The 19,429-nt window shown below is 43.6% G+C and overlaps 1 protein-coding gene across 5 annotated transcripts in view; it reads right to left on the bottom strand.

Annotated features, from left to right (window-relative positions):
• The window catches only part of LOC135512648 (3',5'-cyclic-AMP phosphodiesterase 4D-like), a 185,056-nt gene that overhangs the window by 50,010 nt on the left and 115,617 nt on the right, over positions 1–19,429 (bottom strand). For 2 of the 5 annotated variants that reach the window (XM_064934889.1, XM_064934885.1), the window contains exon 1: positions 10,929–11,909. The exons of the other annotated variants lie outside the window; for them this stretch is intronic. In XM_064934889.1, the coding sequence (XP_064790961.1) occupies positions 10,929–11,059 (131 nt within the window). In that variant the 5' untranslated portion in view covers positions 11,060–11,909. Of the gene's footprint in view, positions 1–10,928; positions 11,910–19,429 lie in introns of those variants that run through there. 5 annotated transcript variants of the gene reach the window in all.

The following is a 19,429-nucleotide window of genomic DNA, read 5'->3' as shown; positions in this document are numbered from 1 at the left end:
ATCGAGCACACAGTCATGCAATCTCAATAGAAAAACATTAGCAGTAGAATGGCCTTACTTAAGAGCTCAGTGACTTTCAACATGGCACCGTCATAGGATGCCAGCTTTCCAACAAGTCAGTTCTTCAAATGTCTGCCCTGGTCAACTGTACTTGTTGATAGTGTGAAGTGGAAATGTCTAGGAGCAACAACGTATCAGCCGCGAAGTGGTAGGCTACAGAAGCACACAGAACAGGACTGCCGAGTGCTGAAGCATGTAGCGAGTAAAAATCGTCTGTCCTCGGTAGCCACATTCGCTACCGAATTCCAAACTGCCTCTGGAAGCAACGTCAGTACAAGAACTGCTCGTTGGGAGCTTCATGAAATGGGTTTCCATGGCCGAGCAGCAGCACACAAGCCGAAGATCACCATGCATAATGCCAAGCGTCGGCTGGAGTGGTTTAAAGCTCCCCGCCATTGGACTCTGGAACAGTGGAAACGTGTTCTCTGGAGTGATGAATCACGCTTCAAAATCTAGCAGTCCGACGGACGTATCTGAGTTTGCCGGATGCCAGGACAACGCTGCATAGTGCTAACTGTAAAGTTTAATGGAGGCGGAATAATGGTCTGGGGCTGTTTTTCATGGTTCAGGCTAGGCCCCTTAGTTCCAGTGAAGGGAAATCTTAACGCTACAGTATACAATGTCATTCTAAGCAATTCTGTGCTTCCAACTTTGTGGAACTTTGTTTGTCAAGATCAGTGTGGAAGAACTTGACTGGCCTGCACAGAACTCAACCACATCAAACACCTTTGGGATGAATTGGAACGCCGACTGCCAGCCAGGCCTAATCGCCCAACATCAGTGCCTGACCTCACTAATGCTCTTGTGGCTGAATGAACGCAAATTCCAGCAGCAACGTTACAACATCTTGTAGAAAGCCTTCCCAGAAGAGTGGAGGCTGTTATAGCAGCAAGGAGGGACCAACTCCACATTAATGCCCATGATTTTGGAATGAGATGTTCGATGAGCAGGTGTCCACATACTTTTGGTCATGTAGTGTAAGTAGGCCTGACTCATCTTATTGATTATGTTGGGTACGGTACGTGGGGAACTGATTAGCACTAACATGGAAACTCTTAATCTAATGGCACACCGTGTAAGGATGAGGTGATTGCCATTAACTTGTGCTGAATGGTTAAGGGATGATACATGGGTTAGACTGCTCAGGTCATAAACTAATTAAGCCCTATCAGAAACCTGCAGCCCTCTTCCCACAAGTTATATTGATGAGTAAACCCCCCAACCATGTACTCAGAATAGACACACACACACACACACACCCACACACACACACAAAACCTCACTTCCCCCCACACACCATCCACAAACACACACCCTCTGCGTCCTGCCAGCTGAGTCTGATTAGGGCCCCAGCGGGCCAGGTCTTGATTTGGCCCTTTGCATCGACCCCCTTTGCATCTACCCCCGAGCGGCCACAATTAGGCAGGCGGGCCATGGAACATGAGCGCTCAACGGGCAGAGCAGGACTCAGAGCAGGGCTCTCCATGGAACAAACAAGCTCAGGGGAGCAGGGGTGCTCTCCTCTAACAAGACTCATATGGCTTTAATAGGTGCCTTTCAATAAACAAGTGATTGAGCCCTGGTGTGAGGCAGGTTCCTCCACTTCCTTTTCACATTAAGACTTCGCAGCCAAGAAGAGGAAGACTGAGGCACACTGGGCATGATGTCCTCTTGTCACATGTGCCTGGTGTCTCTTAGGAAGGAAACATAGAATTGTCTGTCCCCTTTCTGTGAGAATGTTTGTTTGATGAGACCCTCAATTTTTTGGGGCCCTGAGCAAATTGTTCGTCTTGTGAGTGGAAACTTGAATGTTGTAAGAATTTTGTACAACTTCCAGAGCACGTTTACAGTGAACATTGAGGCTGGACCATTACAGTTTTAGACAGTAGCCAATAGGCTATTGTGGCTATTTAAGCATAATGTAGGCCTACCAACAACCAATGGAGCAAATCACATAACATTTTCACATGGAAATAGCTTTTGATTTCTATGAAATAGCCTACAGTATATGTGGTGTTCAATGCAGGCCTACATTGCATGAGACGTTTAGAAACGTTTTTACATTATGAAGGGCTTCACTAACGATTTTTGACTTGGTCTGTAACACCATGGGCCATATAGGTGACTGTAAATTGCATTGTATAGTGTTATATGAAACCATAAGAAACCACTTTAAAAAATAAAACGTATTAGTTTTACCATACAGCGAATTAGACACTGTAGGCTACCCCTCTTCCTATTGGCTTATGTGCATATTCACGCCTGTCTCAAAATACAACACTGCCCCTTTAATTAAGACAAGCTTTTTACCTGACTGGCTTTTCTACGAGCTTGAAATGTAGCCTACACGTTTTGTGCTCTTGTATGAAGCAGTAACTCTCCATTGCTGGCCTATACTTATCTATAACTGGGCTAATAACTCGCTATCTAGCAAAGAATATCAACAAATGTCCACACGCGCGGCTCTGATCTGAAAAGCGCATTCACTCGCGGGTGATTGAAAGACTGCTCGTGGGCTACACCCGCCAATAGAATTATACTCCGTTTCGCTCTGGCTTTGCGTACAACAAAATAACAAACTAAATCTTGCAAAGTTAGATTTGTTTTGGCTTGTTGCATTGAAAAGTGGCTGATATAATGTTGATTCGATCACAGCAAAAACGTTGATCAATATAGTGCAAACTAATGGGGCGAACTCAGTGAAGTTAAATCTCTTGCGTCTCCGCGCGGCATGGCATTTCTTCTGGGCGGCAGTCCTGGAGGAGGTGTGCAGGCGCGCAGTTCAGAGAGAATATTATTGTTGGTGACAGTGTTGAGAGTTTGGGCAGAAAGTGTAGACAGAGAGGCTAGTCTGCGGTGGCTTGTGTGTGTTGTTATATTCTCAAACAAGCACATCCGCACACACACACATCATCACACAAGCATGCACACACTTTCTCACAGTCCTACTTGTCTCCCTATCTGTGCCAGAGGCCCCAAGTCATTGACCACAGAGGTTGAGGCGTCTGAGAGTGGGTGTGCGTTGACGTCACCAGTGGTTTCTGAGTCGTTGGAGCAAGTCTGTGCAGATAAACTAGCACAGTGGGGCTTGATGGACACCAGATAAGACCACTCCACAGGTTTTAACCCAGTCAGCATGGGGCATTGTTTGCTACCAAATTTGTTCTTGTTATGCAAAACGGAACTGCTGACGTCAAAGCATTCTGTCCAAACCAGTAAGCAGGTAGCTTGGATGAGTCAAATGTACTCAACAAAACAATGACTGTACAGGGGAACAAAAGAAAACTCAATATCTTCTTGGAAATTCAGACATTTTGATGCAAGTGTTTGTCTCATCCTAATAGCTAAGGTATTGGTTTTGACTGAGTAGTCAAGAAGATATAGAGGGAATGGCATTGAAAGAAAGTATTCACACCCCTCGACTTTTTCCAAATGTTGTTGTGTTACAGCCTGCATTTAAAATGGATTCAATTTATATATATTTTTTGTCAATGGCCTACACACAATACCCCATAAAGTCAAAGGGGAATTATGTTTTCCAAAATTTGTACTAATTATTTTAAAAATGAAAAGCTGAAACATTTTGAGTCAATAAGTATTCAACCCCTTTGTTATGGCAAGCCTAAAAATGTTCAGGAATAAAATTTTGCTTAACAAGTCAAATAATAAGTTGCATGGACTCACGGTGTGTACAACAATAGTTTTTAATTAACATTATTTTAAATGACTACCTCATCTCTGTACCCCACACTTACAGATAATTGTAAGGTCTCTCAGTCGAGCAGTACATTTCAAACACAGATTCAACCACAAAGACTAAGTAGGTTTTCCAATGCCTCGCAAAGAATGATCACTATTGGTAGTTGGGTAAAAAATGTTTTTTTTTTAAAGACATTGAATATCCCTTTGAGCATGGTGAAATAATTAATTATACTTTGGATGGTGTATTAACCTGTTGATGCTCTGGGGGCGCTATTTCATTTTTGGATGAAAAACGTTCCCGTTTTAAACAAGATATTTTGTCACAAAAAGATGCTCGACTATGCATATAATTGATAGCTTTCGAAAGAAAACACTCTGACGTGTCCAGAACTACCAAGATATTTTCTGTGCGTGCCCTAGAACGTGAGCTTCAGGCAAAACCAAGATGAGACGGCATCCAGGAAATGAGCAGGATTTTTGAGGCTGTTTTCCATTGTCTCCTTATATGGCTGTGAATGCGAGAGGAATGAGCCTGCCCTTTCTGTCGTTTCCCCAAGGTGTCTGCAGCATTGTGACGTATTTGTAGGCAGATCATTGGAAGATTGACCATAAGAGACCACATTTACCAGGTGTCCGCCCGGTGTCCTGCGCCGAAATTGGTGCGCAAAAGTCAGCTGCCAGTATTTTTCCATGGGATACAGAGAGGAAAGCAAGCTTCCACGAACTGCATATCAATGAAGAGATATGTGAAAAAACACCTTGAGGATTGATTCCAAACAACGTTTGCCATGTTTCGGTCGATATTATGTAGTTAATTCGGAAAAGGTTTTACGTTGTAGGTGACTGAATTTTCGGTTCGTTTCGGTAGCCAGACGCAATGTAGAAAACGGAACGATTTCTCCTACACACAGACGCTTTCAGGAAAAACTGCGCATTTGGTATGTAACTGAGAGTCTCCTCATTGAAAACATCAGAAGCTCTTCAAAGGTAAATGATTTTATTTATTTGGTTATCTGGTTTTTGTGAAAATGTTGCGTGCTAAATGCTACTCAAAATGCTATGCTAGCTTTGCATACTCTTACACAAATTAGTCAATTTCTATGGTTCAAAAGCATATTTTGAAAATCTGAGATGACAGTGTTGTTAAGAAAAGGCTAAGCTTGAGAGCAGACGCATTATTTTCATTTTATTTGCGATTTTCAGAAATCGTTAACGTTGCGTTATGCTAATGAGCCTGAGGCTTTAGTCACGATCCCGGATCCGGGATGGGGAGTTCCAAGAGGTTTTAATATACCCAGTCACTACAAAGATACAGGAGTCCTTCCTAACTTAATTGCCAGAGAGGAAGGAAACCACTCAGGGATTTCACCATCAGGTCAATAGTGACTAAAACAGTTACAGAGGTTAATGACTGTGATGGGAGAAAACTGAGAATGGATCAACAACATTGTAGTTACTCCACAATACTAACCTAATTGATAGAGGGAAAAGAAGGGAACCTGTACAGAATAAAAAATATTCCAAAACATCCATCCCGTTTGTACCACTTCCTGAGTGGCCTAGTTACAGTTTTGACTTAAATCAGCTTGAAAATCTATGGCAAGACTTGAAAATGTCTAGCAATGATCCTCTTTGGCACCATAGTACGATGGTAGTACGAAGAGGATGGCTGACGTTTTACATGCTCCTAACCAACTGTGCTATTTTGTTAATTTTTTTTACGTTGTTTGTAACTTTTATTTTAAATTATTTTGTACATAATGTTGCTGCTACCGTCTCTTAGAACAGCGATTACTCACCACGAACTGGAATAAACTTTTTCCTTTAATGAGTTCGACGAGAAGGATATATTGCTTTCCCAGGAACAGGCTCAAATCCCAGTCATTTGCATGAAGAAAAGACAGAGGAAAAGGGGGCGCAGGTCGGGCTTCCTTCTGAGAATCCATAGGCGAGCGAGTAAACTCCTAAATCCATCTGTTCTACTGGTTAACATGCAATCATTGGAAAATAAAATTGATGAACCTACGATTCTGCCTCTATAGAAGTCTCGAGGTATTGCTCGCCTGAGGTAGAGTACCTGATGATATGTTGTAGACCACACTATCTACCAACAGAGTTCTCATCTATATTGTTCGTAGCCGTCTATTTACTACCACAGACCGATGCTGGCACTAAGATCGCACTAAACCAACTCTATAAGGCCATAAGTATACAAGAAAATGCTCATCCAGAAGCGGCACTCCTAGTGGTGGCTGGGAACTTTAATGCAGGCAAATTTAATTCAGTTTAACACATTTTTTTACCAGAATATCACGTGCAACCAGAGGGAAAAAAACTCTAGACCACCTTTACTCCACACACAGAGATGCGTGCAAAGCTCTCCCCCGCCATCCATTCGGCAAATCTGACCATAATTCTATCCTCCGCATTCCTGCTTACAAGCTTAAACTAAAGCAGGCAGTACCAGTGACTTGCTCAATAGGGAAGTGGTCAGATGACACGGATGCTACACTACAGGACTGTTTTGCTAACACAGACTGTAATATGTTGCGGGATTCATCCAATGGCATTGAGGAGTATACCACCTCAGTCATCGGCTCCATCAATAAGTGCATCAACGACGTCGTCCCCACAGTGACTGTACGTACATATCCCAACCAAAAGCCATGGATTACAGGCAACATCCACATCGAGCTAAAGGCTAGAGCTGCCACTTTCAAGGAGCGGAACACTAATTCGGATGCTTAAAAGAGATCCCGCTATGCTCTCAAACGAACCATCAAACAAGCAAAGTGTCAATACAGGATTCAGGTTGAATCCTAATTACACCGGCTCTGAAGCTTGTCGGATGTGGCAGGACTTGAAAACTATTACAGACTACAAAGGGAAAGCCAGACGCGAGCTTCCCAGTGACGTGAGCCTACCAGAAGAGCTAAATGCCTTTTATGCCCCTTCGAGGCAAGCAACACGGAAGCATGCACGAGAGCACCAGCTGTTCTGGATGACTGTGTAATAACACTCTCGGTAGCCGATCTGAGCAAGATCTTTAAACAGTTCAACATTCACAAAGCTGCAGGGCCAGACGCATTACCAGGACGTGTACTCAAAGCATGCGCGGACCAACTGGCAAGTGTCTTCACTGAAATGTTCAACCTCTCCCTGACAGAGTCTGTAATACCAACATGTTTCTAGCAGACCACCATAGTCCCTGTGCCCAAGGAAGCCAAGGTAACCTGCCTCAATGATTAGCGCCCAGTAGCACTCACGTCGGTAGACATGTAGTGCTTTGAAAGGCTGGTCATGGCTCACAACAACATCCTTCCGGATACCCTAGACCCACTCCAATTTGCATACCGCCCCAACAGATCCACAGATGACGCAATCTCAATAGCACTCCACACTGCCCTTTCCCACCTGGACAAAAGGAACACCTATGTGAGAATGCTGTTCATTGACTGCAGCTCAACATTCAACACCATAGTGCCCACGAAGCTCATCACTAAGCTAAGGACCCTGGGACTAAACACCTCCCTCTGCAACTGGATCCTGGACTTCCTGATGGGCCCGCCCCCACGTGGTAAGGGTAGGCAACAACACGTCTGTCACGCTGATCCTCAACACTGGGGCCCCTCAGTGGTGTGTACTTAGTCCCCTCCTGTACTCCCTGTTGTCCCATGACTGCGTGGCCAAACACAACTCCAACACCATCATTAAGATTGCTGACAACATAACAGTGGTAGGCCTGATCACCGACAACTATGAGACAGCCTATATAGAGGAGGTCAGAGAACTGGCAGTGTGGTGCCAGAACAACAACCTCTCCCTCAGCATTAACTATAAATAATCTATTCCTACTCATGGCTTAATCAAGTTGTGCCCAATGCATTAATATTGAAAAGCACAGCATTGGAAGGAGGGCTGCTTGTTGGCATTAGCGGAAACTAAAATGATGAGAGGCTAGTTAGAGGATTTGGAAGATTATACAGTATACATATTTTTTGTCTAAACAGATTTTTACTGTGTTATTAGTTGCATATGTTCAAATCATCGGCCCACCACACTGGTCTATAAATACGCCTGACTCAACGTTCATTAGACGTTGCCTTTGAAGTGTTTTAAACATTTGGGCCTGACATTATAAACAGACTTTGTTTCTGCGGTGAAGGGGTTTGTCGTCATGCGTTTTCAAATGTCAGATACAGAATTAGTCCTATTTCCATTTTGCTTCTTTAAACTGGAGCACTGAGACTAACATGAATGAGAGTCCCTGGGGTACAAACTATATAGCTAACATAATGGTCTCTTTCACATATTGCCATCGGTTGAGTGTGGTGTGGTATGAGCCACACGTGAACGTGTGTGTGTGTGGTGTGAATGCCAGTAGTGGTAATAAGTCTGTCACGGACCAGAAGACCTCTGATTTCACCTGTGCTGAGAAGCCATGTGTTTTTCATTAAAAGAAACCCATGACTGTGACTGGACTACGACTGTCAGGCTAGAATGATGTGGCCAGACATTCTAGCCTGACAGTCGTAGTCCAGTCACAGTCATGGCTATATCCACAGCTACGTCACTGAGAAACATCCTAATACCGAACAAAGTCATAAAAACTTCAACAACAAAAAAGCTCCCACGACTACTAAAATTCAGCATAGCTTGTGGTAACAAAGGGTGACACAAAACCCACACCAAGATAGGATGAAAGAGCTGTGTTAAAGTGAAACTGGCCTAAAAGCACACAGATGTGTGTTGGTGCTGAAAATGAAACTGTAAAGTCTGCGTCCAACTCACACTCTCAAACATTTAGATCCCCGGAACGCAGCCCACTTTTCCAGCTCACTCTCCAGATCCCAATTACTGGGATCATCCCATACTATTTTGTTCAGTTCCTTGCACCCCATCACTGTGGGGGTGTTGTTTGTTTTGAGACACACTTCTTTCGGAGTGATGTTTTTATCTCGTCCTTCACTCCTCCCGTGTTTGATTTTTGCCTGCCTCACTCACAACTCTTTTTTTGCCTATTCCTTGCCTGTACTGTTGCCATTTTGGACCTACTGTGTATGACCTTCTGCCTGCCCCTGGACCCTACCTCCTCCTATGGTCCCTTCCAATAAACACCTGCTGCGCTCTGCACTTGAAACCAGCTCTGTCTCCTATCATGTTCATTACAGACACAGACAATTCCAGGGTAAAGGAATTGCGCTGAGATTCACTTTAAATTTATGCCAAACAAAATCCATTGATTTCAAAGTTTAACAAACCATACAACTGAACCCATAATGACTACTTTTAACAATTTGAACAGAACATTTTACAAAAACACATTTACTGGAAGAATTGTGCCGGTCAAAGTTTGGGAACAGAATTTCATTTTTTTTGTGTTACCACGTTTTCCAAAAACTCTAAACAAAATGTCTGCAGAAAAAAATGGGGTGTCAGCTACGACATTACACCTGTTCTCTTTTGGTTATTGAACTACAGTAAGTGAAGTGGACTTACACTTGGTAATGGATTGCGGTAACGGAATTTAATCAGGTGTCCCTGATCTGTACTACCCAGAAATGCATAATTATGGATATGAACGTAACTCTCTTCATGGTGATGTATCTTAAATAGGTACAAAAGATATACATATGCAATACCCTCCTTTGCATACTTGGGTATTATTATACGCAATGGCTGTTATTTTAATGAGCTTTGCCCCCAAACAAGACCAAATTTGGGACCGGACCAAATCTAAACCAATCATAGGCATTTATGTTTTACAAGTTTGGACATCAAAGCACAACACAGTAGAGCACAGTAGAGTACAATACAGTACAGTATACTGTACTTAACTCTAGTGTGCTCTACTGAACTATACTCAACTCTTTTTGTTTTTACTTTACTGTACTCTACTGTGCTCTCCACACTTGTGAAACATAGACATCTATGATTGGTTCGATTTGGTCCGGTCCAACAGAGACAAATCTGAACGAATCATGGAGGTCTATGTTTGTGCTATATCAAGGCTGGTCCGGGAACAGACCTCTGAAGATGTTGAAATTAAAACTGGTCCGGTCCGGACAATACCAAAAAAACAAAACAACGTCTGTGTATGTTGGAATCAAGGCCAGGGCGGACTGACCAAATTTCAACTACTTTTCAATGAACATGGAAGTCCAGTGTCAGTCGGTAAGGATGCTGGTTACAGTAAATGGAAAGAGAGGGGGTCATGGGTAGGTGTGAGTAAGAGCCGGGAGAGGTGACATTAACTGGAGAGAGAGAAAGAGAGAGAGGAGAGAGGCAGATCGATCGAGAGAGAGAGAGAGAGCGAGAGAGGCAGATCGAGAGAGAGAGAGAGAGAGAGAGAGGGGGAGTGAGGGTTTGTGGTTCTTTACACTCTTGCTTTGAACACCAGTTGACAGAAACAGAAAGAAAACAGTAATGAGCTGAACATACAGTACCAGTATGTCAGTGTAAGGGAGGACTGTAAGCAGGTGACTCAACGGTGGTTTCTGCCTACTATGATTTCCCACTGTAACCAATTCAATTGCAGTAATTCCATTACAGATTTTTCTGAAATTCCATTACCAGTTTAGTAACGGAATTTCAAATATTAATTTAATAATTCATAATTTAACTTCATTCATAAACCAAAAAGATATCCCTAAAAACACAATAACTAATTGTTAGGTCAACCTTTACTTACTTCTGTGAACTTTCATTATCCTCCCTCCTGATGAATGAGAGAAATTAGAAAAAATCTTAAAGATATGTGGGTTTTTGCTAACAGAATTTCAAGGCACAGGGCAATGTTTCTAAAAAATTAAACAAGGCATCTCTCCAAAACTAAATATAAGTGTTGATATTAGTTGGCAGGGGTCCTTAATTCAGCATTATTGTGATTGATGTATTTATAATACCTTTTAAGATGTTTTTAAGGCCCCTCTTCTATCTGTTTGACCATATATAAAAGCCTCTGCTAATTCCTAATATTTAGGATAGAACATGGTTGAAACATTTATATATGCCTTAATTTCTAAAAAAAAACAGACTCTTATCTTTCATTTGATATACTCCTATAAACCTCACATGTTGGTCTTCATTGGTCTTTTTACATAGAAATGATTAAATGCAGCATCTGGGACAATAAGTGAGAGGGAATAATAAGGTGGTGCATTTACCGCCTGCGCTTCTGGACAATGTCAATGGGCCGGTTGACTGCGCACGGGGATCCACAGATATTCCCATTCCGCACTTTGAACGACCGGTCCGTGGTGGGGGCCATGAATACACAGTTTGTTGGCAAACTCATATTTCTCCCCCTTTATTCACTCCTCCTCTCGCTCCCTCTTTTCCCCCCTTTCTACTTTTTTTTCTCTGCTTTCCTTAGTTTCCTTCTCCTTTTGAAAGCTACGGTGGGAACATTAGAGTGCTCTTGTCCGTCTCCTTTCGCGCGACCCTGCTGCTTTCCTCACGCCGCACCTGGTTCCCATTGCCGCTCAAATGAATGATATGTCAAACAGAGAGGACCGAAGATGCCGCAATTACAAGAAAAGCCAAAACAGCAAGACAATCCCTGCGAGAATCTGGGAGAAAGTCTGAGGCTTTGAGGGAAATCCTCCTTGGTATTTCCCACCAACATTCCTGTCAAAAACATTGAAAAATCCGCCTCTTGAAAAGCTGCTGTGTGTTTCAAAAAGTCATTTTTTTTCTCCCGGGTAACATCCTTAGATGTGGTTGAGGGACAGAACGAGTTGAGTTTGTCACCAAGCACATGTTCAACAGTTGTAGAAGCAAGAGTGAAGCTCCCTTAAACGGACACTATGGAATTCCTTTTCTATCCAGATGAAGGTCAAAATAAACAAAGTGCAGATCAACTAGCTTGATTTTGTCATTTCCATTCCTATGTCTGGCTCTAACTGTCTTTTTGAACAATCTCTACATGAAGTCTTGATCAGAAAGCTCTCCCAGTCTCCCCTTCTGTCTCACTCCTCATCAGTGTCTTTCTCTCCTCTGCAATTCTTCTAAACCCAGTCTTCCACCTCTGAGTCTCAAGTCCCTCTGACAGCTGAAGACATGGACCCTCTTGAAAACTCAATAAGTGTCTGTTTGTGTGCAAGTCTCGCTATATCATGTGTCTGTGTGCCTGTGCTAGTGTTCCCTTCCTGTGTATGTGTATGCCAGTTGAACTGTGAGGTCAGAAAAAACAGGGGCGGTCTCAGAGGCAGCATGGCTCCTACCCTCTCAGTATCTCCAGGTTTAACTCTTTAAACGCTCTATATGCTATATACCATGCATCTAAATACCATAAATACCTGAAATATGTGCATACAGACATATTAATATATCAACTCTCACATGACATTGCTTAGACTTCTGTCCTTTTCTCAAGAGAGAAAAATACACTATGACAGTAACACATTGAAGTGTGTCACAATAAAACTGAGAACAGTTTCTACTGACAAAAGCCTGAATGGAAGACAATGATTAGTTGAGATTAGTAGTATGGGGTGTGTTACTACTTGTCTGGGGAAAAAACCTGCACCCATATCAGCCCTCACCATCGGAGATCACCCACTCCTGTTTTAGCATGTTTACTACATGACAGTCTTCACCTGATCCCAGACAAGAAAATCGCCAAAAGTCATCTGCCCAGACCTGGAGCCAGAGCCCAGATCAATAAGGTCAGAGAAAGCAGTGGACTGAAACGGCCCATGAGCTCACAAAGCGTTACTAATGAAATCAGGGGTAAGTATTTGTATACTGGGGAAGAGGGCACAGAGCCCGGGGTGGCATGTTGGCAGACATGTTGGAGGGGAATTGAAAAGGGGAGCCTTTTGAAAGTCACGCAAGTGTGAAAACACAGTGTTATAAAAAAACACACATTTTTGTTTTCCATTGCAAAATGTTTTCCATTCAGTGCCTAATGAACACAACCCAGGTATATGACCTCTGACCTTCTCTCTCTGCTAAGGAGATGGGAACGACGACGACATAAATCTGTCACACACACCAATGACAGGCACAGTGCTGAGCGATTAAAATAGAATTTCCCTGTCTGCAATCTTGCTGGTACTGCCAGCCATCTGGGGAAAACCGTGAGAGAACGTTTATCACAAAAAAAGTAAATATAAAACAAATATCCAAAGCTAATACCATAAAGTCTTACATGGTTCAATTAAATTTAATCAAATCTAGTCAGGGTTCAATAAAATACAATAAACTCTGAATTTAAATGGAATTGGTCCGAACATTGAAGACCTGACCTACAGTAAGAGACATTCCTGAAACATCAACGAAAACTAAAGCCATCAGCAGCAGTTGAACACTGAGGGTAAATGCATTCCAGTTAGCATGACTGTTGAAGGCATCTTATAGATCTGGACAATCTATGACAGACAGGGACATACGTAAGCTGCATACATTGGACCCTCTGATCATTGCACAACGTGCCTGACAAACGTGCTGGGTCTTGAAAAAGACACTGGGCTGGGTGGCTTTCAAAGAATGTGCCTCTGTGCCATGCTGCGTTCCCTCTCCTATGAGGAGCCACATCTAGATCAGAGTGCTCCGTGCTATGCATTGTCACCCTCTGTGGACTGGCTGGAGTACCGTTGGGTAGGCACTGGATCACCATGTGCCTGCCTAGTGGAGTGGAGTCGAGCGAACCGTACGTGCCCTTCATCCAAAAATCTAAGCCCATTATTTTGTTCAATTGCTTGACAATGGAATGTTTTATTTATGTTGTTTTAATGACAAAATCTAATTATTAAAGGCAAATTATTAAAGGCTTATCATTTAGGTACTGATGTTCTAGCACCCTTTTATGGAGATCAATTCACAACTAACAGTGCACCTACATAGGAAATCTGTATACTTTTTACATTGTTTTTTTGGAAAAGCATATTATTATTCTCAGAAATGTGGTTCATTTTAGAAAGTAAAGATGGACAGGTGACTATGATCGCAAAGAGTCTTCCAAAAGTCACGAATGAAAAAACTCACTGGAATTGATGCTCCTCCCCTGAGATTCCTGTGAGTCTGCCCTTCAAAACATCTCACATTTCTAAACTTCTCAAAACCTCTTTGGAATTGACCAATTCTTTCATGTGAAACACAAACCAAGAGGATGTAACCAGTAGATGTCACTCCATACCAAAATACCAAATAATAACCTCCCCCTGACACAATATTCAATGCCCCTCTGAAACATCAAAACCATGGCATAATAAAACATACACCTCCTAGAGCCGTGCATGGAGGAATCAATAGGTTTCTGGGAGTAAGAGGAGGGGGAGGAGGGTGATGAGGAAGGGAGGTCATGCTGAATACATGGAGCTGGAGTAGTGACGCACATGAGCCACTGTTGCGGCCCCCCTGGTGAGATCTGGGAACTATTCCAGGCTCGGGGCTTTATTTCGGGGGGACAGACCGGGAGTGTTATGTTATTGCTGCCTTGATTAGCATTCCAGTTCTCTTTGGGCTGCATGGCTGCCTGGGAGAGCATGGGTCGTGTTCAGAAGGCACGAACGTGAACTTGTCCAATAAGAACACAGAGTGCAATGTTCTGTTTCAAAGCATTTTGTTACATTATGCATGCAACCACTCTCCCTCTTAGTGGAAAACTAGACTTGAAGGGGCTGTTTGAAACGTGAATGGCTGATCGAGATATGACATGGACAAACTCTCTGGTCTAACTGTAATCTCAGTCTGGAGACTCTCCAGTGCCCAGTGCCACCTGGATGACATGCTTTGGGTCTCTCTCAGTGTGGCAGTAGTCAGCAGATCAGACTGACAGGCACCCAGAGACACTGACCAGACCACAGCTTGTATTAACAGTGATAGCAGTAGTGTCTGAACATCACTTGGGCACTGATAGAGGCTTAGAGGAGGTAGCAGGCCAGGTAGAGGCAAGTTACAGCCAATGCTTCGTTAGTTGAAGCATCTCATTATTGAGTCTCACTCGAAGCAAAACCTTTCAAAGGAATTGAAAAATAAACAATGTGGGGTCCGATGGTTGATGAAGCACCAACTTGGTGTTTTGCTTTGAAACATATAACGCCAATCTCCATCAAGTACCCCAACACTGCCGCCAAATGATGTGGCTGGCAGTTGCCTGACCCCTTGTTTATCGTAACTGATTAAACAAATGGCATAACTGCTAAGCAATATAAAGTATGAGGTTTATTATGAGCCCTCTTCCTCAGTGCACATCTGAAAATGGCACCACTGTACTTCCCCAATAGCTCTGACCTCCTGTGAAGATCATAACTGTGGTGGCCATAGTTATTTGGTACTTCACATCGGTCAGTGGCCTTGGCATTGTACGGGCTCTCTCAAACGCTCATGTGACGATGACATCAGCACATCTGGAAAGCATTGGTGGGGGGGTCCTTCAGGTATTGGACCAAGACAACAGGGGTGTGTATTGGACCAAGACAACAGGGGGCTGTGTGTGTGGGGGGGGGGGGTCTCAGAGGAATAGTGTGATGATCTGAATGTCTCCAAACGTCTGATCATTTGATAATGTTATAAGGGATCCATATATTGTCTGGACCATTGCTTAGCATTACACATAAAGTAAATAATCAAAGCATATGAGGGGCACAGAAGAAATGTGTGAACAGATTTGCACTATAGAGACACAGTACTAACAAAGTAAGACATTGAAACTCTAAGGTAACTCTACTTGCTATACTGTATTTACTTTGCCACCATGGCCTTTTTTTGCCTTTACCTCCCTTATCTCACCTCATTTGCTCACATCGCATATAGACTTGTTTATACTGTATTATTGACTGTATGTTTGTTTTACTCCATGTGCAACTCTGTGTTGTTGTATTTGTCGAACTGCTTTGCTTTATCTAGGCCAGGTCGCAATTGTAAATGAGAACTTGTTCTCAACTTGCCTACCTGGTTAAATAAAGGTGAAATAAAATAAATAAATAAATAAATAAAGGTAGCCTGGAATAAAAAAAAACAGAATAGACGAAAACAAACAAATCACAAACATAATCCCAGAATATTGCCCATCTGAACCCGAGGGCACTTTCAGACTATGCTCAGGCCTCTGTCAGTGGTGGTGTTAGAATCTATGATCAGTGGGCGAGTTACTGGTGACCCCAGCCAACTGTTGATCTGGAGAGGCTAATACCACATTGTACCACCCATCCCAGTGGTGCCTCCCTCCTAATAGAAGACGTGTGGGTGAAAGCACATTCAGCATACGAATACAAACCAGTGTGCAGGATGGCTCCATAGGAGAATAGTGTGGCTAATCACACACCCACTCGGAAACACACACCAATCACACACACGCACACAGTGAGCAAAGTGTACTCCACCAGTGTTACTCACTGCACCCCATCCCAGTTGTGAAATCAGCAGACAAGGTTGGTGCTATCGATCCTATTCTCCTTTCCCCAAGGCTGGTACAGCACAGTACACAGAGCAGTCAAAGTACACATGTACACACGTACACACGTACACACAGATACACACACACACACTAGAGCTGTGACAGTCACAGAATTTTGGCGGTTATTGACGGTTATTGGTAAGCCAAATGACAGCGGTCACTGTTATAATCGTTTAAATAGCAACCAAAAAATATCTATATTCATTTGTATTTTTATTTAACCTTTATTTAACTAGGCAAGTCAGTGAAGAACAAATACGTATTTACAATGACGGCCTACAATGGCCAAACCTAGACCGATGCTGGGCCAATTGTGCGCCCCCCTATGGGACTCCCAATCACGGCCAGTTGTGATACAGTCTGGATTCGAACCAAGGTGTCTGTAGTGACGCCTCTAGAGCAGCGGTAAGCAGAGAGGAACTGGGTCTACAACAGACCCACATTTGGAACGCCTGTTTAATAATACCATTATTGTCTCGAATTCCCCCACCGGCAGAGTAGCTAAGTTAAAACAGAATTGTATTTAACTTCTGGCTTCCTGCGGACTGTTTTTGTGCAATTGAAAGCAATGCTAGTGTATCTAAATACACCCGCGTTACTAAATGCAGCTATTGTAGTACTGGCTGGCTTGCTTGGTCTATAAAAAAGTGGTCAGATGAAGCAGATGCTAAATGACAGGACTGGTTTGCTTCTGATGGCATTAAGGAGTACACCACATCAGTCACTGGCTTTATCAATAAGTGCATCGAGGACATCGTCCCCACAGTGACTACATACCCCAACCAGAAGCCATGGATTACAGGCAACATTTGCAATGAGCTAGCGCTACCACTTTCAAGGAGCGGGACTCTAATCCGGAAGCTTATAAGAAATCCCGCTATGTCCTCCGATGAACAATCAAACAGGCAAAGCGTCAATCGAACCATACAACACCGGCTCTGACGCTCATCAGATGTGTCAGGGTTGCAAACTATTACAAACTATTACAAAGGGAAGCACAGCTGAGAGCTGCCCAGTGACACGAGCCTACCAGACAAACTAAATAGCTTCTATGCTCGCTTCGAGGCAAGTAATACTGAAATATGCACAAGAGCATCAGCTGTTCTGGACGACTGTGTGATCATGCTCTCTGCAGCCGATGTGAATAAGACATTAAACAGGTCAACATTCACAAGGCCGCTGGGCCAGACGGATTACCAGGACGTGAACTCTGAGCATGTGCTGACCAACTGGCAAGTGTCTTCACTGATATTTTCAACCTCTCCCTGTCTGAGTCGGTCATACCAACATGTTTCAAGCAGACCACCACAGTCCCTGTTCCCAAGAACACTAAGGTAATCTGCCTAAATGACTACCGACCCGTAGCACTGGCGGCTGTAGCCATGAAATGCTTTGAATGGCTGGTCATGGCCCACATCAACACCATTATACTAGAAACCCTAGATCCACTCTAATTTGCATACCGCTCCAACAGATACACAGATGATGCAATCTCTATTGCACTCCATATTGCCCCTTCCCACCTGGATGAAAGTAACACCTATATGAGAATGCTATTAATTGGACACAGCTCAGCGTTCAACACCATAGTGCCCTCAAAGCTCATCACTATGCTAAGGACCCTGGGATGAAACACCTCCCTCTGCAACTGGATCCTGGACTTCCTGACGGGCCACCCCCAGGAGGTAAGGCTAGGTAACAACACATCTGCCACGCTGATCCTCAACATGGGGGCCCCTCAGGGGTGCGTGCTCAGTTCCCTCCTGTACTCCCTGCTCACTCATGACTGCACGCAGAGGCACAACTCCAACACCATCATTAAGTTTGCTGATGACACAACAGTGGTAGGCCGGATCACCAACAATGATGAGACAGCCTATAGGGAGAAGGTCAGAGACCTGACCGTGTGGTGTAAGGACAACAACCTCTCCCTCAACGTTATCAAGACAAAGGAGATGATTGTGGACTACAGGAAAAGGAGAACCAAGCACGCCCCCATTCTAATTGACAAGGCTATAGTGGAGCAGGTTGAGAGCTTCAAGTTCCTTGGCGTCCACATCACCAACAAACTAACATGGTCCAAGCACACCAAGACAGTAGTGAAGTCTGCCCCTCAGGAGACTGAAAAGATTTGGCATGGGTCCTCAGATCCTCAAAAGGTTCTACAGCTGCACCATCGAGAGCGTCCTGACGGGTTGCATCACTGTCTGGTATAAAAGCTGCTCGGCCTCCGACCACAAGGCACTACAGAGGGCAGCAGGTACAGCCCAGTACATCACTGGGGCCAAGCATCCTTCCATCCAGGACCTCTAGAACAGGCGGTGTCAAAGGAAGGCCCTAAAAATTGTCAAAGACTCCAGCCACCCTAGTCATAGACAGTTCTCTCTGCTACCACACGGCAAGCGGTACCGGAGCGCCAAGTCTATAACTACCTACATAATTATCTAAATTACCTCAACACCGGTGCCCCTGCACATTGACTCTGTAGCGGTAGCCCCTGTATATGACCACGCTATTGTTATTTATTGCTGCTCTTTAATTATTTGTTATTCTTATCTCATACTTTTTGGGGGGATTTTCTTAAACTGCATTGTTGGTTATGGTCTTAGAAGTAAGCATTTCACTGTAAGGTCTACTACACCTGTTGTATTTGTCGCATGTGACAGTAGAAAGTCGATTTCAGTTAACCTAGCTAACATTAGCGGCTGATAATCTAACTTTAGATACGTGATCAAACTAGATGGTTAGCAAGCAAGTATCATGCAACGTCAGTTTGTGCTAACTGAAATGGAGACACCGGTAGACCAAAACAACTAGCTAGCAAGCTAATTAGCCAGCTAGCTAACGTTAGCTGGCTGAGTAGATGCAGAGGAGGTGAACGGATGATCTCCGCATGTGTGGTTCCCACCGTGAAGCATGGAAGAGGAGGTGTGGTGGTGCTTTGCTGGTGACACTGTCAGTGATTTGTTTAGAATGCAAGGCACACTTAACCTACATGATTCCATATGTGTTATTTCATAGTTTTTATGTCTTTGCTATTATTCTACAATGTAGAAAATAGTATAAATAAAGAAAAACCCTGGAATGAGTAGGTGCGTCCAAACGTTACCTGCCCCAATTCAAAGTGCCAACTGTAACATTTGGTGGAAGAGGAATAATGGTCTGGGGCTATTTTTTTTGTGGCTGAACAGAAGCAAATCCCTACCGTGATGTTCCAACATCTAATGGAAAGCCTTCCCAGAAGAGTGGGAAGTCTCCCAGTCC

The sequence above is a fragment of the Oncorhynchus masou genome, chromosome 24 (assembly GCF_036934945.1).
Source record: "Oncorhynchus masou masou isolate Uvic2021 chromosome 24, UVic_Omas_1.1, whole genome shotgun sequence".
NCBI classification, from domain to species: Eukaryota; Metazoa; Chordata; class Actinopteri; order Salmoniformes; family Salmonidae; genus Oncorhynchus; species Oncorhynchus masou.
The sequence above is the reverse complement of the archived record's forward strand: the minus strand, read 5'-3'. Positions and strand labels throughout refer to the sequence as shown.